At 42.2% G+C, this 13417-nt stretch overlaps 1 protein-coding gene across 8 annotated transcripts in view; it reads left to right on the forward strand.

Moving 5' to 3' along the window:
* The window catches only part of GRIA4 (glutamate ionotropic receptor AMPA type subunit 4), a 267054-nt gene that overhangs the window by 186675 nt on the left and 66962 nt on the right, over positions 1-13417 (forward strand). For all 8 annotated transcript variants that reach the window (XR_013231722.1, XM_077341547.1, XM_077341546.1 and 5 more), the window contains exons 6-9: positions 302-460; positions 2697-2864; positions 5924-6028; positions 13101-13211. Coding sequence is in view for 7 of the 8 variants with exons in the window: in XM_077341547.1 (XP_077197662.1) it covers positions 302-460; positions 2697-2864; positions 5924-6028; positions 13101-13211 (543 nt within the window). In the remaining variant the exon portion in view is untranslated. The remainder of the gene's footprint in view (positions 1-301; positions 461-2696; positions 2865-5923; positions 6029-13100; positions 13212-13417) is intronic.

Here is a 13417-nt window from a genome sequence, read left to right on the forward strand (position 1 = left end):
TTGGAGGATGTTTGACCTGTAAATTATAAAGAACCACAGTGTTTTATAGCACTGCTTTACCTTAGCTCCCCTGTAATCTAGGACATTTTAATAAATTTCATTTTTTAGACTCTTGCATTTTGTTTAAAGTGCACTGTAATTGCAATGCCAGAGGCTTAACTTTCCTGACCGAATCTTGTGCATGCTTTAAAAAGAAAAGCTAAAATGCTTATTGCATATGTTGACCCAAACATGTGTTCAACCTTTAGCTACTTACAAGGTCAGTGAAGGGTAAAATTGGTTTGTGTGTGTGCCTGTTTAGGGATTCAGGGATATTTCTTTGGAAAGGTTTATGCATGGAGGAGCCAATGTCACTGGGTTTCAGCTGGTGGATTTCAACACCTCTATGGTCGCTAAACTCATGCAACGATGGAAGAAGCTGGACCAGAGAGAATACCCAGGATCTGAGACTCCTCCTAAGGTACCTTGCTGCCCCATATATTGCATTATCAATTATTATTAACTTAATTATACACCGACCTCCCATGAAGCTCAGGGCAGTGTACACCAAACATTCATATTCATATATATAACCAACAGCGACCAAAGGGCCCCTGCTCCCCGCCCCCCCCCCCCCTCAGAACACCACCTATACACTCTGGACCTGTTTGTATGTTGCAACGTTGTATTGTTTATTGGTTATACAATTATAATGTTATATGTTTACAATTATCAGTTATTATTGCACGGTTATTCAAATGTTTTATTGACTGTTCCATGTATTGTTCTTATGTTATTATGTAAACTGCCCTGAGCCCCCGGGGAGGGCACTATATGAATGAATGAATGAATGAATGAATGAATGAATGAATGAATGAATGAATAAATAAATAAATAAATAAATAAATAAATAAATAAATAAATACGTAAAGCATTGGTATTTAAACCTTAAGAACTATAAATAAATAAAGTACAGCATTAAATTCTCAACATCTCAGCAGCACCAGGCTCCATTATAGCCTATCAGAGGATATTGCCCATGGGGGTGTCCAGGGGAATCATAGAATCATATAGTTGGAAGGGGCTTCCGGGGGCTTCTAGACCAATCCCCTGCACAATGCAGGAACTCACAACTACCTGCTCACCCACAGTGACCCCAATTTCATGCCCACCACCAAAAATCTCCAGAATCCAGATATGCAAGGAAGGGCCACAAGAGACAAACACTATCACATCCCTGCCTGCCCAATCTATTACGGTAGGCAAAAACACACACACATTTTTAAAAGAGGTGATTTAACAGCTTCAGGGGTCTGGCAACGATTACAAACTGTGAATGGATAACCCACCTTGGTGCACATGTTGGTATGATGTTTTAATGAAATTCTGGTGACAATTTTTTTTAAGAATTAAAAAGCTGCCCCAAGACAGGGGTAGGAAGTGGTCACTGAGGGAACAGGGTTAGGGGAAATGGTTATCAATTTCCCACCCTTAAAAAAAACAGCAGCAATCCAGGCTGTACTGTGATCTCCGCTCAAACTTCAGAGCAAACCATGTTTCAGAGATACAGGATGAAAGCTCCAGGAGGTAGATGAGTGAACCAAGATGCTGAGGAGAAGCAGAGAAACAAACAAACAAGCGTGTCCCCATAGCATTGAACTCAGGGCAGACAATCTGTATAGAAATGGAATTACATAGCTGCGTTAAGATCTTTTTCTTGACTGTGTGCCAGAGGTAGGGCAGCAGTGTTTGATCAATTAAGTCTTTTCACCAATTAAAATCAATCAGCATCTTTTTATACCATCATCAATTCTTTTTTAAAAACAAGTACTTAACAATAATTGGATGGCAGATACCATCTGTCTTGGATGATACACACACTCTTTCATCCCACACAAGATGAAATTCTGAAATGATGCCTGGTAAATGTCAGAAAACTCTACAGTATATCTATATTGATTTCAGTTGGACACCCCATGAAGATGTAGGTACAATATTCGATTGTTGCTTTATTGCTGATAGCCATTTGCAACGATTCTAGAAACATATTCTAACCAATTATTCACGCCCTGGTGACTTCTAAACTAAACTGTTGCAAGGAAATCTATGTAGAACTTCCTTTAAAAAGTTCTTAAGGCACTTGCCATGGTCTTAGATGTAACAGATGAAGACCCATCAGCTGTAATTAAGCAGATGTGGCTACTTGATTTTTGGCCAGGGCAAGCCAGTCTGATTGCAATACACCTGTGCTTTTGCAGCTCCCCTGGTTTTCAAGTGCTTCCATGCCCGATTCAAAGTGCCACTCTGTAGCATCAGGGGTCTCAATCAGGAACTTTACCTAAGAAGACCACCCTTTTAAACATGAAAATGCTTAGTGAAAAGCAACATTTCCCCATTTTGTTAGGCTTCGGTTTAGAGACTTGAACAAAAATTTAAAATAAGGAGGAATGGTCTGATTTATTCAACTCCTCCTTGGATTCGTTAAAGTGACCACTGTCTAGTCTTTTCTGACTAATGCAGATTCAGGCCTGAACTTCTCAACTGCACTCAGATCATGAAGATTCTACCATCCTCCTTCAGGAAAAGAAGCCACAAGCTTTGCTTAGAAATTCCATTCAATGGGGGTCAACTGAGGGATCAAATGCTTAAGAGTGAACCAATCTTACCAAGGTCAAAAATAATGTAAATCGGATACGCATTTTTCTCCACTTGATTAGTATACCTCTGCTCTGACCTATGATGGAGTGCTTGTGATGGCTGAGACTTTCCGTAATCTTCGGAAGCAGAAAATTGACATTTCTCGGAGAGGAAATGCCGGCGATTGCCTTGCAAACCCAGCTGCGCCGTGGGGCCAAGGCATTGATATGGAGAGAACCCTGAAACAGGTATGATTATTGCAAGGCTTAATTCTAGCAGTGTTCTTTGGTGCTTGTCTTATGTACTAGCCTTGATGCTATACTAGGGCCATTCATAAACTGTAAAATTTGCCTAATGGATTATACTGATGGTTCATGTTTACTATTCACGCTTTACGGTTTACTTGGTTTGGCTTTCTATCCTTTCTCTTGTCCTCTCAACAGTATGGCCGTGAATAGTGACACTGTGGAGATGCAAGTTGAAATTTCGATATGCGCCTCACTGTCCGTTCTTTGTCATACACTGCGGAAAGAAAATGAATTTTTAGATGATTGTTTAAGAATGATCTGATTCTTTTTCCCTGCTGAATTTGTCATCTTGACAGTGCAGATAATGTTTTTGGGTCTTGCGTAACACAGGTAAAAACAAAAATACCACATCTTTCTCCTTCCTTAATTTAAAAAGAAGATTTCAGAAATATTTTTCACTGTCATCATGGCTCTCTATTTCTGATGAATATGGAAGTTCTAGGTCTCTGCCGGAATGATTTTGTCTCTTGTATCAAGGCAGTTGAGCTAGAGAGGAGAGAAAGAGAGAGAGGGAAAGAGAGACAGCAAAATTTAAAATATTACAATTAAGCCTCTTCAACATAGAAAGGAGAGGCACATAACAGAACTCGCTGCTGGCAGCTTTCAGCCCCTAAACGGGGTGCTTCAGAGTGAGAAGTGATTTGGAAATGCAGAACAAAAGGAAGACCACTACTCACATGATGACATCAGCGCCTATGGACAACCATAAACAATGGAGCATGCTTAAGTCTTACCCATGAAAAAACAAGGTAACAAACGTGAGCACACTTCAGAAGAGCGGATGGAACTGAAGAAGGCTTGATTCAAGACAGCCGTTTTGACCTGACTCTTTGTCACTGAGTCATGGGTACCTGTATCATCACAAGGTGGCTTTCCTCCTGATAATTGATGGGCAGCATGAGGACAATGTGTCTAAAGCTTCCTGAGTCTTAGAGAAAGAAAAGGAGAGAAGTTGAAGCAGGGCTGCTGATTTCAGCGACATTCACCAGCCTAGAAGCAAACTCAGCAATGGGCTCCAGCCCAGAAAAGATTGAAGCCAGCCTACAGGAGACACTGGGAATCTCACTATGAAAAGCCAGCATGGGAAGGACCTAAATATCGATCAGTGCTGTGATGCTGAGTACAGGGAGGGTTTATATCCATCTTGGTGCCAGTTTCCTGATTTAAAAGCCCTCCTCACCCCATTTGCTGGTTGAAGGCAGTAGGGGAAAAGACAGATAGTTTGTAGTGGTTCTGTGTTGTTTTGTCTTGTCTTTGGGCGGCAGGGTTGCCTGCGTGGAAGTTAATTTTAAGCTAAACCTTTTGCCTTGGGGTCTGATCCAGTTCTCACTGTTGTTTAGCACTCATTTTGTCCTAAAAGGCTGCTGAAGACAAAAGAGTTTTTTTTTTTTAATGGCAAAAATAGACTCATCTCTTTGATCCCCAGTGCTGATCATCATCCCAATTTGTGGGCTGCACAGCCTGTAAGATTACAGGGGATGCATTAGCCCTCTTCCTAATGCCCCTCATTGACCCATTATGCATGGCAGCAACCACACCAGGCTGCTGCCAGGTCCTTATGCCAGGATGGCATGACTCACCACTTCCCGTGTATGCATGGGGAGGGAATCCCCTGGCATACATGGACTGTCCCAGCGTAGCGCACGAGCACACACTACGCTGTGGCTGAAAGAGCCAGGTGCGCTGCATGGCAGCAGAGGGAGGAAGCAGGTGGCAGGGTGTCTCCACTGCACAATGGCAGGGCAGTGGCATGCCGCTCTCCCACCAAGGTGGGGGTGAGGGAACGCCCCTTCCAGCTCGATGGCTCTGTGGGGCTGACAGGGGCGTGGAGTGTCCCTGCAGGGACACCATATAATCTTCCAATTATGCATGAGGCTGGTGCTGGAGGGTTGCAGATGGTGCCCATGGTATCGCGGGGACTGCAAGAGTTTCTGCATTTGCATACCATGGGCCATCTGGGGTGCTGCACCAGGCCAGGGCTGGGATGGTGGCAGCCTCATGCACAGTCAGGGCTGCTCTGTTGCCACTACCCTGGATTACCCACTCTGTAAGGATGCCAGTAGGGATCCCCCTTGAGGATCCTCTGGAATTATTGCTCATCTCTAGGTGACAGAAATCAACTTCCCTGGAGAAAATGGCTGCTTAGGAAGGTGGGCTCTGTAGCATTATCCTCCATGTTCCAAATTCCACCCACTTCCAGCTCTACCCCCAAAATCTCCAAGTATTTCCCAACCCAGAACTGCAGCCCTATGTGAGGACGATCCAGGATGGGCCTTTATCTACCTGGCAACTTCTTTATTCCAGCTTGGTGTAGTGGTTAGGAGCGCCGACTTCTAATGTGGTGACCCGGGTTGGATTCCCTGCTCCCCCACATGCAATCAACTGGATGATTTTGGGCTCACCACAGCACTGATAAAGCTGTTCTGACCAAACAGGAATATCAGGGCTCTCTCAGCCTCACCCACCCCACAGGGTGTCTGTTGTGGGGAGAGGAAAGGGAAGGCGAATGGAAGCCGCTTTGAGACTCCTTCTGGTAGAGAAAGCAGCATATAAGAACCAACTCGTGTTCTTCTTCCCTTGAGAAGATTGCTTTATCATTTAACCTGTCCTAGAAGTGTCTTGTTTATTTTAGTAACACCAGTGTGATTTTAAGGATGCGTAAGTGGAGGCCTAAGTCCAGCCCATGCATTTATTTTTTGTATATGTGGCTGTTTTGGTTCTGATTCTATTGTGATTTCTAACTGGGAATTTTTAAAAAAAGGATTCGTTTACAAATTTCTTTGCAGTAATGAACAGAAGCGTTGATTTATGATTTCCTTCAGCATTTCAAAAAGGCATCTGTATGGAGGTTTTAGTGACATGTAGATTAATTTGAACGCTGTCAAAATTTTGCATTGCCGCTTGGCAGACCTTTTCATAAGGCTGTTTGTTCCGTGACTGGCAACGACATGACTCGTTATCTGCCATACGTGTGTTGATTTTAATTTCTGGGTTTTAAGGTTCGAATACAAGGACTGACGGGGAACGTCCAGTTTGACCACTATGGCCGCAGAGTCAATTACTCCATGGATGTGCTTGAACTGAAGAGCACAGGTCTACGAAAGGTTTGTACCATTTCAACCTCCTTGCTTAACTGGTTTGACAGGCCGTACGTGGGGCTGATCTTAAAGACATTTCGGTTAACTAAAAATAGAGCTACCTGTTCATGATTAATAGAGGAGAGCCATTACACTTGTTCTACATGATTGTCATTGGGTACCATTTTTCCCCCCTTGGCTCAATTTAAATAGCTTCTTTCTTCCTTTAAATTCCTTCATAGCCTGGGATCCACAAAACCGTCTGATAATTTGTCTGTTTGTTTGCCCAGAGTGGTTCATAATAGTTGTGGCATGCAATTCAGTGATAACTATATTGTTTAAATGTACTTCCCAATACTGATTTTTATATCGAAGTGTTAGCAAATTGTTCAATGAATTTATGTGGTTCTCATATATGACATGGCCTGGGATCCATGTGTTGGGTTTGGGGTTTTGTTTGTTGGTTTGTTTCTACAAAAATGAGCCTTTGCATTTGCCATTGCCTTATTTCACACCAACAGATACATTAAAAGTATAATAATATACAGGTACACAGGAACATAGTTAACATATTATATAACCACTGGATTGTAACACCTTTGCAAGTCCTCCCAAAAGGTAAACCTTGGGGAAATGTATTGCAGTATTTCAAGGAACTAGTTTCCTTTATTATGCAGAATTTTAGAATAAGTAATCTGGAAGAAGAGCCAAGAGAATTTTCTCTGTGCTTTCATTTGTAATTACAATGCAATGAGTCTTTCTAGTTCCAGCTCCATGGGAAATCATATGCTATTTATAAAGATGGTGGATGTCTGTGAAATAAAAACAGTTAAGTGTATCAATGTCCTGTTCATCTGGGTGCAAACATCTGAAGCAGGGCCTGCAAAAAGGAGCTCTTCCGCCAGGTATTTGGTTGAGACCAGGTATAACCAATAACCAACAGCAACTGAAGGGCCGCTGCTCCCCCCCTCCCTCCCAGAACTCTACCAAAGCGCTCTAGATCTGTTGCGCTGTCGCATTGTTTGTACCATTATACTGTTATATTGTTATACTGTTACAGCTTTGTTATTAATATTATTGTACGGTTATTAATATAGATTGTTTCATGTATTGTTCATATGTTATATGTAAACCTCCTGAGCCTCCGGGGAGAGCGGTATATAAATATAATAAATAAAATAATTTTAAAAGTACCTGGCTAGGGATGCCAGCCTCCAAGTGTTACCTGGGGATCCCCTAGAATTACAGCTCATCTCCAGACTACAGAGATCAGTTCCACTTGAGAAAATGGATGCTTTGGACGATGTATTCTATGGCATTGTACCCAGCTAAGGTCCTTGTCCTCCATGGGCTCCACCTCTAAAGCTTGAGGAGTTTCCCAACCGGTTTCTACCAACCCCAATGCTATATCTTGCTGGTGGAACACTGTTATCTGAATTGTGTGTACACATGTCCTAGAACACGTGTCTTAGAGCTCGTGGGGAAGTTAGCTCAGTTATAGCAAGAGAAGGGTAACTAGCATTATGGATCATTGCCTATGTATACAAGGGTTATTGCACCAGTAGGAACTCAAGGCAGACACCGATGTAAATGGTAAAACAGAACATATAAGCTCTATTGAAAGAAAATAACAAAAAGACACACAAATGGCTAACACACCTACAAACAGTCGTATAGAGAAGGGAGAGGAAGGGTGGAAGGCTTGGTATAATTACCTGTCCGAAGAATGGAGACTCAGAGGAAGTGACACAAACCAGCATGGGAGGTCTCCAAGGGTCCCAAGTTGGAAGACACTCAGAGTGGCTGTCTGAAGCCACAGTTTATATGGGGTTTTGGGGAGGGGGATACTTGACAAGACTCAGGTGAGCACATGATGGGAATTTCCAGGGTCTCAGAGGTTGGAACAATGCCTGGCCAAGTTTGGAGATGGCCGTTGATGGGCTTGGACAAAGGTGTTAATGGGTCTGAGGAAGGGAGCCATCATATCTCAATGGGTCTGGCTGGAAGATTTGGGGAAGAGATTTACCCCCCGCAGAGGGGCCAAGTGTGAATATGTTGCAAGACAAAGAGGTTTGCCTAGGAGCCCCTGGGCAAACAGGATGAAGCCAGTCCACTTGATCAGCAGTACAATGGAGAGGGGGTAACATAGAGAGCAAGAGTTGAACTAGGGGGCAGCAGAGTAGATAAAGGCCCATCCTGGATCGTCCTGGGTCAGGCAGAGGCTGTCATTCTGAACCTAAGGTGGAGAGCAGGATTTCTAAGATGGAGTCTGACCTGACTTAGTCAGACCTTAGCAGCGTCATAGCTTTGGCTTAAGCCTAGACTATTGAGGTGTGCCATTCGTTGTAGAAGACAGTATGCCTGTCTGTGAGGCAGGGAGTCCTGCCATACTTAACAACACCCTCACCAAGACACTCACCTGGTACCTACTCTTTCCTCCTTCAGGCACCAGGCCAATACAATCCTTTTGACTAAGGGTTTGAACTTGTACGTTGTTTTTACAATTTGCTTCTAATCTGAGGGCCATTATGATAATCATTTACCACTGCCAAATACTTTTGATGTTGAGTGTTTTTATGCTTCTGTGTTTAATTGGGTGCCTTTAATGACTGTAAATTTTCATGATTTTAAAACTTTTAAAATATGATCATATGAATTAACTTGATCGTGGTTGCCACCCTAGTGACACACCCTTACCTTTAAGGATCTTTTCTAGCTCATTCATGGCTGCCTGACCAAGTCTGGATTGGTTGATGATGGCATCAAGGGATAGGAAACCTATAACAATTTCATTGTTTTCATTGTCAGCCTTTAAGTTGTGTAATGCCTCAGTCATCATTAGTTTTGTCATCTTGACGTTCAGCTGTAATCCTGCTTTGGCATTTTCACCAAGAGTCATTTGGTCTATTTTTGTCTAGTAATGTGGTGACAGTGAGGTATAGTGTTAAGAATGCTGGACTAGGATCTGAGAGATCTGGGTTTGAGTTCCCATTCATACCATGGAAGCTCACCAGGTGACCTTGGGCAAGTCACACACTCTCAGTTAAACAAACTCACGGGGTTGCTGCGAAGATAAAGCAGAGAAGAAAAGAAATGGCATAAGCTTCTTTGGGCCTCCCTTAGGAAAAAAGCAAAATATAAATGAATTATATAAATATCTCAAATTGTTAATGTTTCTTCTGTTCATTTTCAATCCACCTTCATCAAAATCTAATCCGGTTTTCCTTAAGATATAAATACATAGGGAGATGGAAATATGACCTCATCTGGCACCATTCCAATTGGAAACCAGTCTGTTTCTCCATATTCTGTCCTAACAGTAACCTTGGGTCCTGAGTAAGATAATATATAAGATAACAGATCACTTATTTTGCTTCACATTCCAAGGTCAAAGGAATATTGGAAACTGCCAGCTAGTTGCAGCCGGCTTACAGCAACACCGTAGGGTTTTAAGGCAAGAGACAAACAGATGTGTTATGCCACTGGCTGCTACTACGTAACAATTCTGGACTTTCTTGGTAGTCTCCCATCCAAGGACTAACTAGATCCAATCCTGTTTTCCTTCTAAGATCAGATGGCATCAGGCTAGTGGGCCATCCGAGTCAGGGTAACACTATTATACCCATGCAAAATACCATAAGTGATAAATATCACGAGTGCTGTCAGCAACTGGTGAAGATGTGTCTTGGTACCAGGACTTGGGGTAGAGCTGGCCCATCTAAGAATGAAATAACACAGCAGTAGACATTAGGTCAATGTTTTTCTAATGTTGGGTTGGAACCCAACAGTGAGTTACAAGATTCCCTTCAGGATCAAGTCTATTATCTTAGTTCTAGCCTTCAAGGCCTTACACCATCTGGGCCCTGTGCAAAAACACACACATTCATGGTGGAACCCTTCTACTCTGACTGCGTCTGTCAGGATGCACAAATCCAGGGTGGACTGGGTCCACTCCTGAAATACTTCCCCTGTGGGGACACAGAAAGCAGTGGAGCATGCAGCTGCACTGCAACGCACTGGGGGTTCCCCGGAGGGGTAGAGTTAGTGCAGAATCGTCCTTTGGGTTGCATCATAAAGCAACTCCAGACACTACAAGTGGATGTGTCTGATTCTTACAAATTATTTTTGATTCAGTTCCATAAGTGCTTATGAATTATGCCTACCTGCATCCTTTGTCATGCAGTCTTGCTTTTAGTTCTACACATTTACGTTCTTAGCTCTTCTTTCCAGTGCCTTGGATTGCTGTGTTCTTATGACTTCAAACTAGAAAAGATAAATAATATTTAGATGGTATTGCCCAGAGAATCTCCTCCAGTTCCAATGAAAATTGGGCATGGTATTTGCAGTTGGCTATGGCTCTATGGAAGGCTGCCAGGTGCATGAATGCAGGCTAGTAATCCCCATCCTACACGTACCCAGCATTTGTTATTTCCTATGCTTCACTTGCTCTGCCAATGTTCTGATCAAGGACAGGTCATTAGAGACAAATACGGTTGCACGACTAGGCTTCCACTTCTGTTGCCAAATGACATTCCTATTCCCTGTGTTTTATATATAATACAATTTGTGATTTTTTTTCAGCTGTATCAATTTAGGATCCCCCTTTCCCACACATTTGCCAGTGTATTTGTGTAAGGGTAGATGGGAGATAATGATATTTTTCTCTACACTGTACATAGGCAATGTATTAATAGAACACTCCCATGGTATTCAGCTTCTCAAAGATTTATACTCATTTATTTGATTAAATTTCCAACCTGACCCTCTCAGTTTGGCTTTTTAAAAAAATGAATCATCGCTGTCACAGTAAGACACAGAGAAGAAGGCTTCGAAGCTGACCAAGTGAATTTAAAACAAATAGGACATGTTATGACATTTTTATCCCATCCTAATACCAAAGATCTTATTCTATCCAGTCCATCTGTCATCATTTCACCAACTATTTGAAATAAGGTGGGCTTAAGAAAGAGTGACAGGCCAATGTTCCCTGTTAAGTGTGGGTGAACAGGAATTTGAATCCAGCTCTTCCCAGCTGGAGTCCAGCACTCTAACCACTCTGCCACCCTGGTTCACATTTTGTAAGCAAAATTGCTGTAGTTTTGTTGCTCAAAAACCTGCAAGAGCAGGGTGACCTGAAATATTTTTTAAAAAATGTTTGGGTATATCATCATCATCAATTTTATTAATATCCTGGCCCTCCAGTGCTCAGGGTGGGGTGCAGCCTCAAAAAGACATACAATGTTAAAGTATTAAAACATTCCAGTTCAGCCAGTCATGCCCTCAACTAAGTCCCAGATAGGGGAGGTCTGGCAGGAACAGATCTTCCCTCTCTTCTCCTTCCTGCCCTAGCGGTGAGGCCAGCTACTATGATGTATGTTATTTTTGGCCTTGACCATAGGCCCGATGGAATAGCTCCGTCTTGTAGACCCTGCAGGCAGGACTGATTTGGATCCTGCAGGGACCTGATTTTCCCTGGGGGCTCATTCTACCAGGTTGCGGCCAGGTCCAAAAAGGCCCTGGTCCTGGCCAACTTCACCTCTTTCAGGCCGGGAGCCCTTAGCTTGTCCAATGAAGTGACCAATGACACCTCTTCCATGCCATTTTCAATTACCTTTTCTCTATTTCTAGCCTAAATATTAAATTATAATAACTAGTGTTTGATCCAGTACTTCTCAGACAAGTCTAACTTTTCACCCCATATTATAACTCCTGATGTTATAATATAATAATATAATAATATGTTCAGTCATGCTCAAGTTAGGATGAAAAAAAGAAATCCTCTGATTTTTTCTGAGTAAACTCCCCTGTGTACATGTTTTATACAGACCTTTAGGATTCTCTAAGGTGTGATGTTCAGCAAAGCCCAATGTTTGTGATTGTATGCTGAAAGTTCTTTTTAGGAGATATTGATTACTAAAAGCATGGATACTGGGAATAGTTTAATAGCAGATAGGTTTCAAACTTGTATCCGAACCTCACTTAGCAAGACTGGAAGAAACTAACTGTAGCAACAAATGTAAGGTATATAAATTGAGCAGGGACCAGAAAGAGAGGTCAAGGAACTGCACTGCAGGAAATGTAGTATCCGTTAGTACAGTGGTTCTCAACCTTCATAATACCACGACCCTTTGATAGGGTTCCTCATGTTGTGGTGACCCCCGGCCATAAAATTATGCAAGGGTTCTTTCACAGAAATTAAACTGAAACTGACCAATGGTGTGAAGATCCATCGTTCATGATTGTATATAAATTGGTTTTTTTCCAGGGTTTCTCAGTTCAGTTCTGCCTCTTGTCCCACCATGCCCATCTTGCTCTCTTCCGCTGCTCCAAACAGATGAACACTCTATCTCAATGTACCCCGCAAGGCTATTGTGTGGATGGCGCATCCCTGGCCTAGCTGCTTGCCCTGCTGCAACCCCTGTGAAAGGGTCATTCAACCCCCAAATGGGTCCCAACCCCCAGGTTGAGAACCAATGCCTTAATATGTTTCTGGCACCTGTTAAAAAGACCTGGTTCTTATGGTAATAAACAATTGCTTTTATGCAACACCAAATATGCATGATGATCCCACAGATGGGAGAGGGAAAAGAAGAGGTGAGATGACAATTTTTAAAAATATATGGATCACTCTTGGTTTTTATCAAGTATTTCAAGAACTTCTGTTCAGTTCTGAAGGTAGAACTGGACGAGGCTCTTACAACGGACAGCCCTCAAGAGCAGTTTCCTTGCATGAACCATGTAATGTAAGAGAAGTTCTTGCAGTATTGTAGAACACTGAAAGCTCCAGTGTATTGTTTGCTCCTGTATTACTGTTCAAACAAGTAGATGAGAAGGATGATGCTTATCTTTGGATAGCCCAGGTAACCACTTTCTCTATGCATACTTTCTTTGCTCTCACTTTAATTAAGACGTTAACCTGTTATTTTCTAACCAGATGACAGGAATACTTACTCTGAAGTAAATCACATTTAGTTCCATTGGACTGGGAGTATGTATAGAACTGGGAGTGAGTCTCCCTAAACTAAGTTTATGTTTAAAAAATATATAGATAGATAAAGCAAATACAAGTATGAAAACTTTGTGCGTCTCTTTGTTTCAGATTGGTTACTGGAGTGACATGGACAAATTAGTTTTAATCCAACATGAGCCAACAATGGGAAATGACACATCAGCCCTTGAAAACCGAACTGTAATTGTAACCACAATCATGGTAAGTTTATATTTCTGGCACATGTAGACCTACAAGTCACCCCCCCCCTCTCGATAGCCCCATTAAGTTGCTGATATAAAGAGAGGAATAAAAAATATTTTGACTATTTCTGATCGTATCCTCAAATCAGGGAAACTGGTTTTTATTACCTTTTTAGGGGGGGAAAGGTTGTTGCATCCAAATATTTATTGGAAACAAAATTTTAT

This window comes from Paroedura picta, chromosome 6, assembly GCF_049243985.1.
Source record: "Paroedura picta isolate Pp20150507F chromosome 6, Ppicta_v3.0, whole genome shotgun sequence".
NCBI classification, from domain to species: Eukaryota; Metazoa; Chordata; class Lepidosauria; order Squamata; family Gekkonidae; genus Paroedura; species Paroedura picta.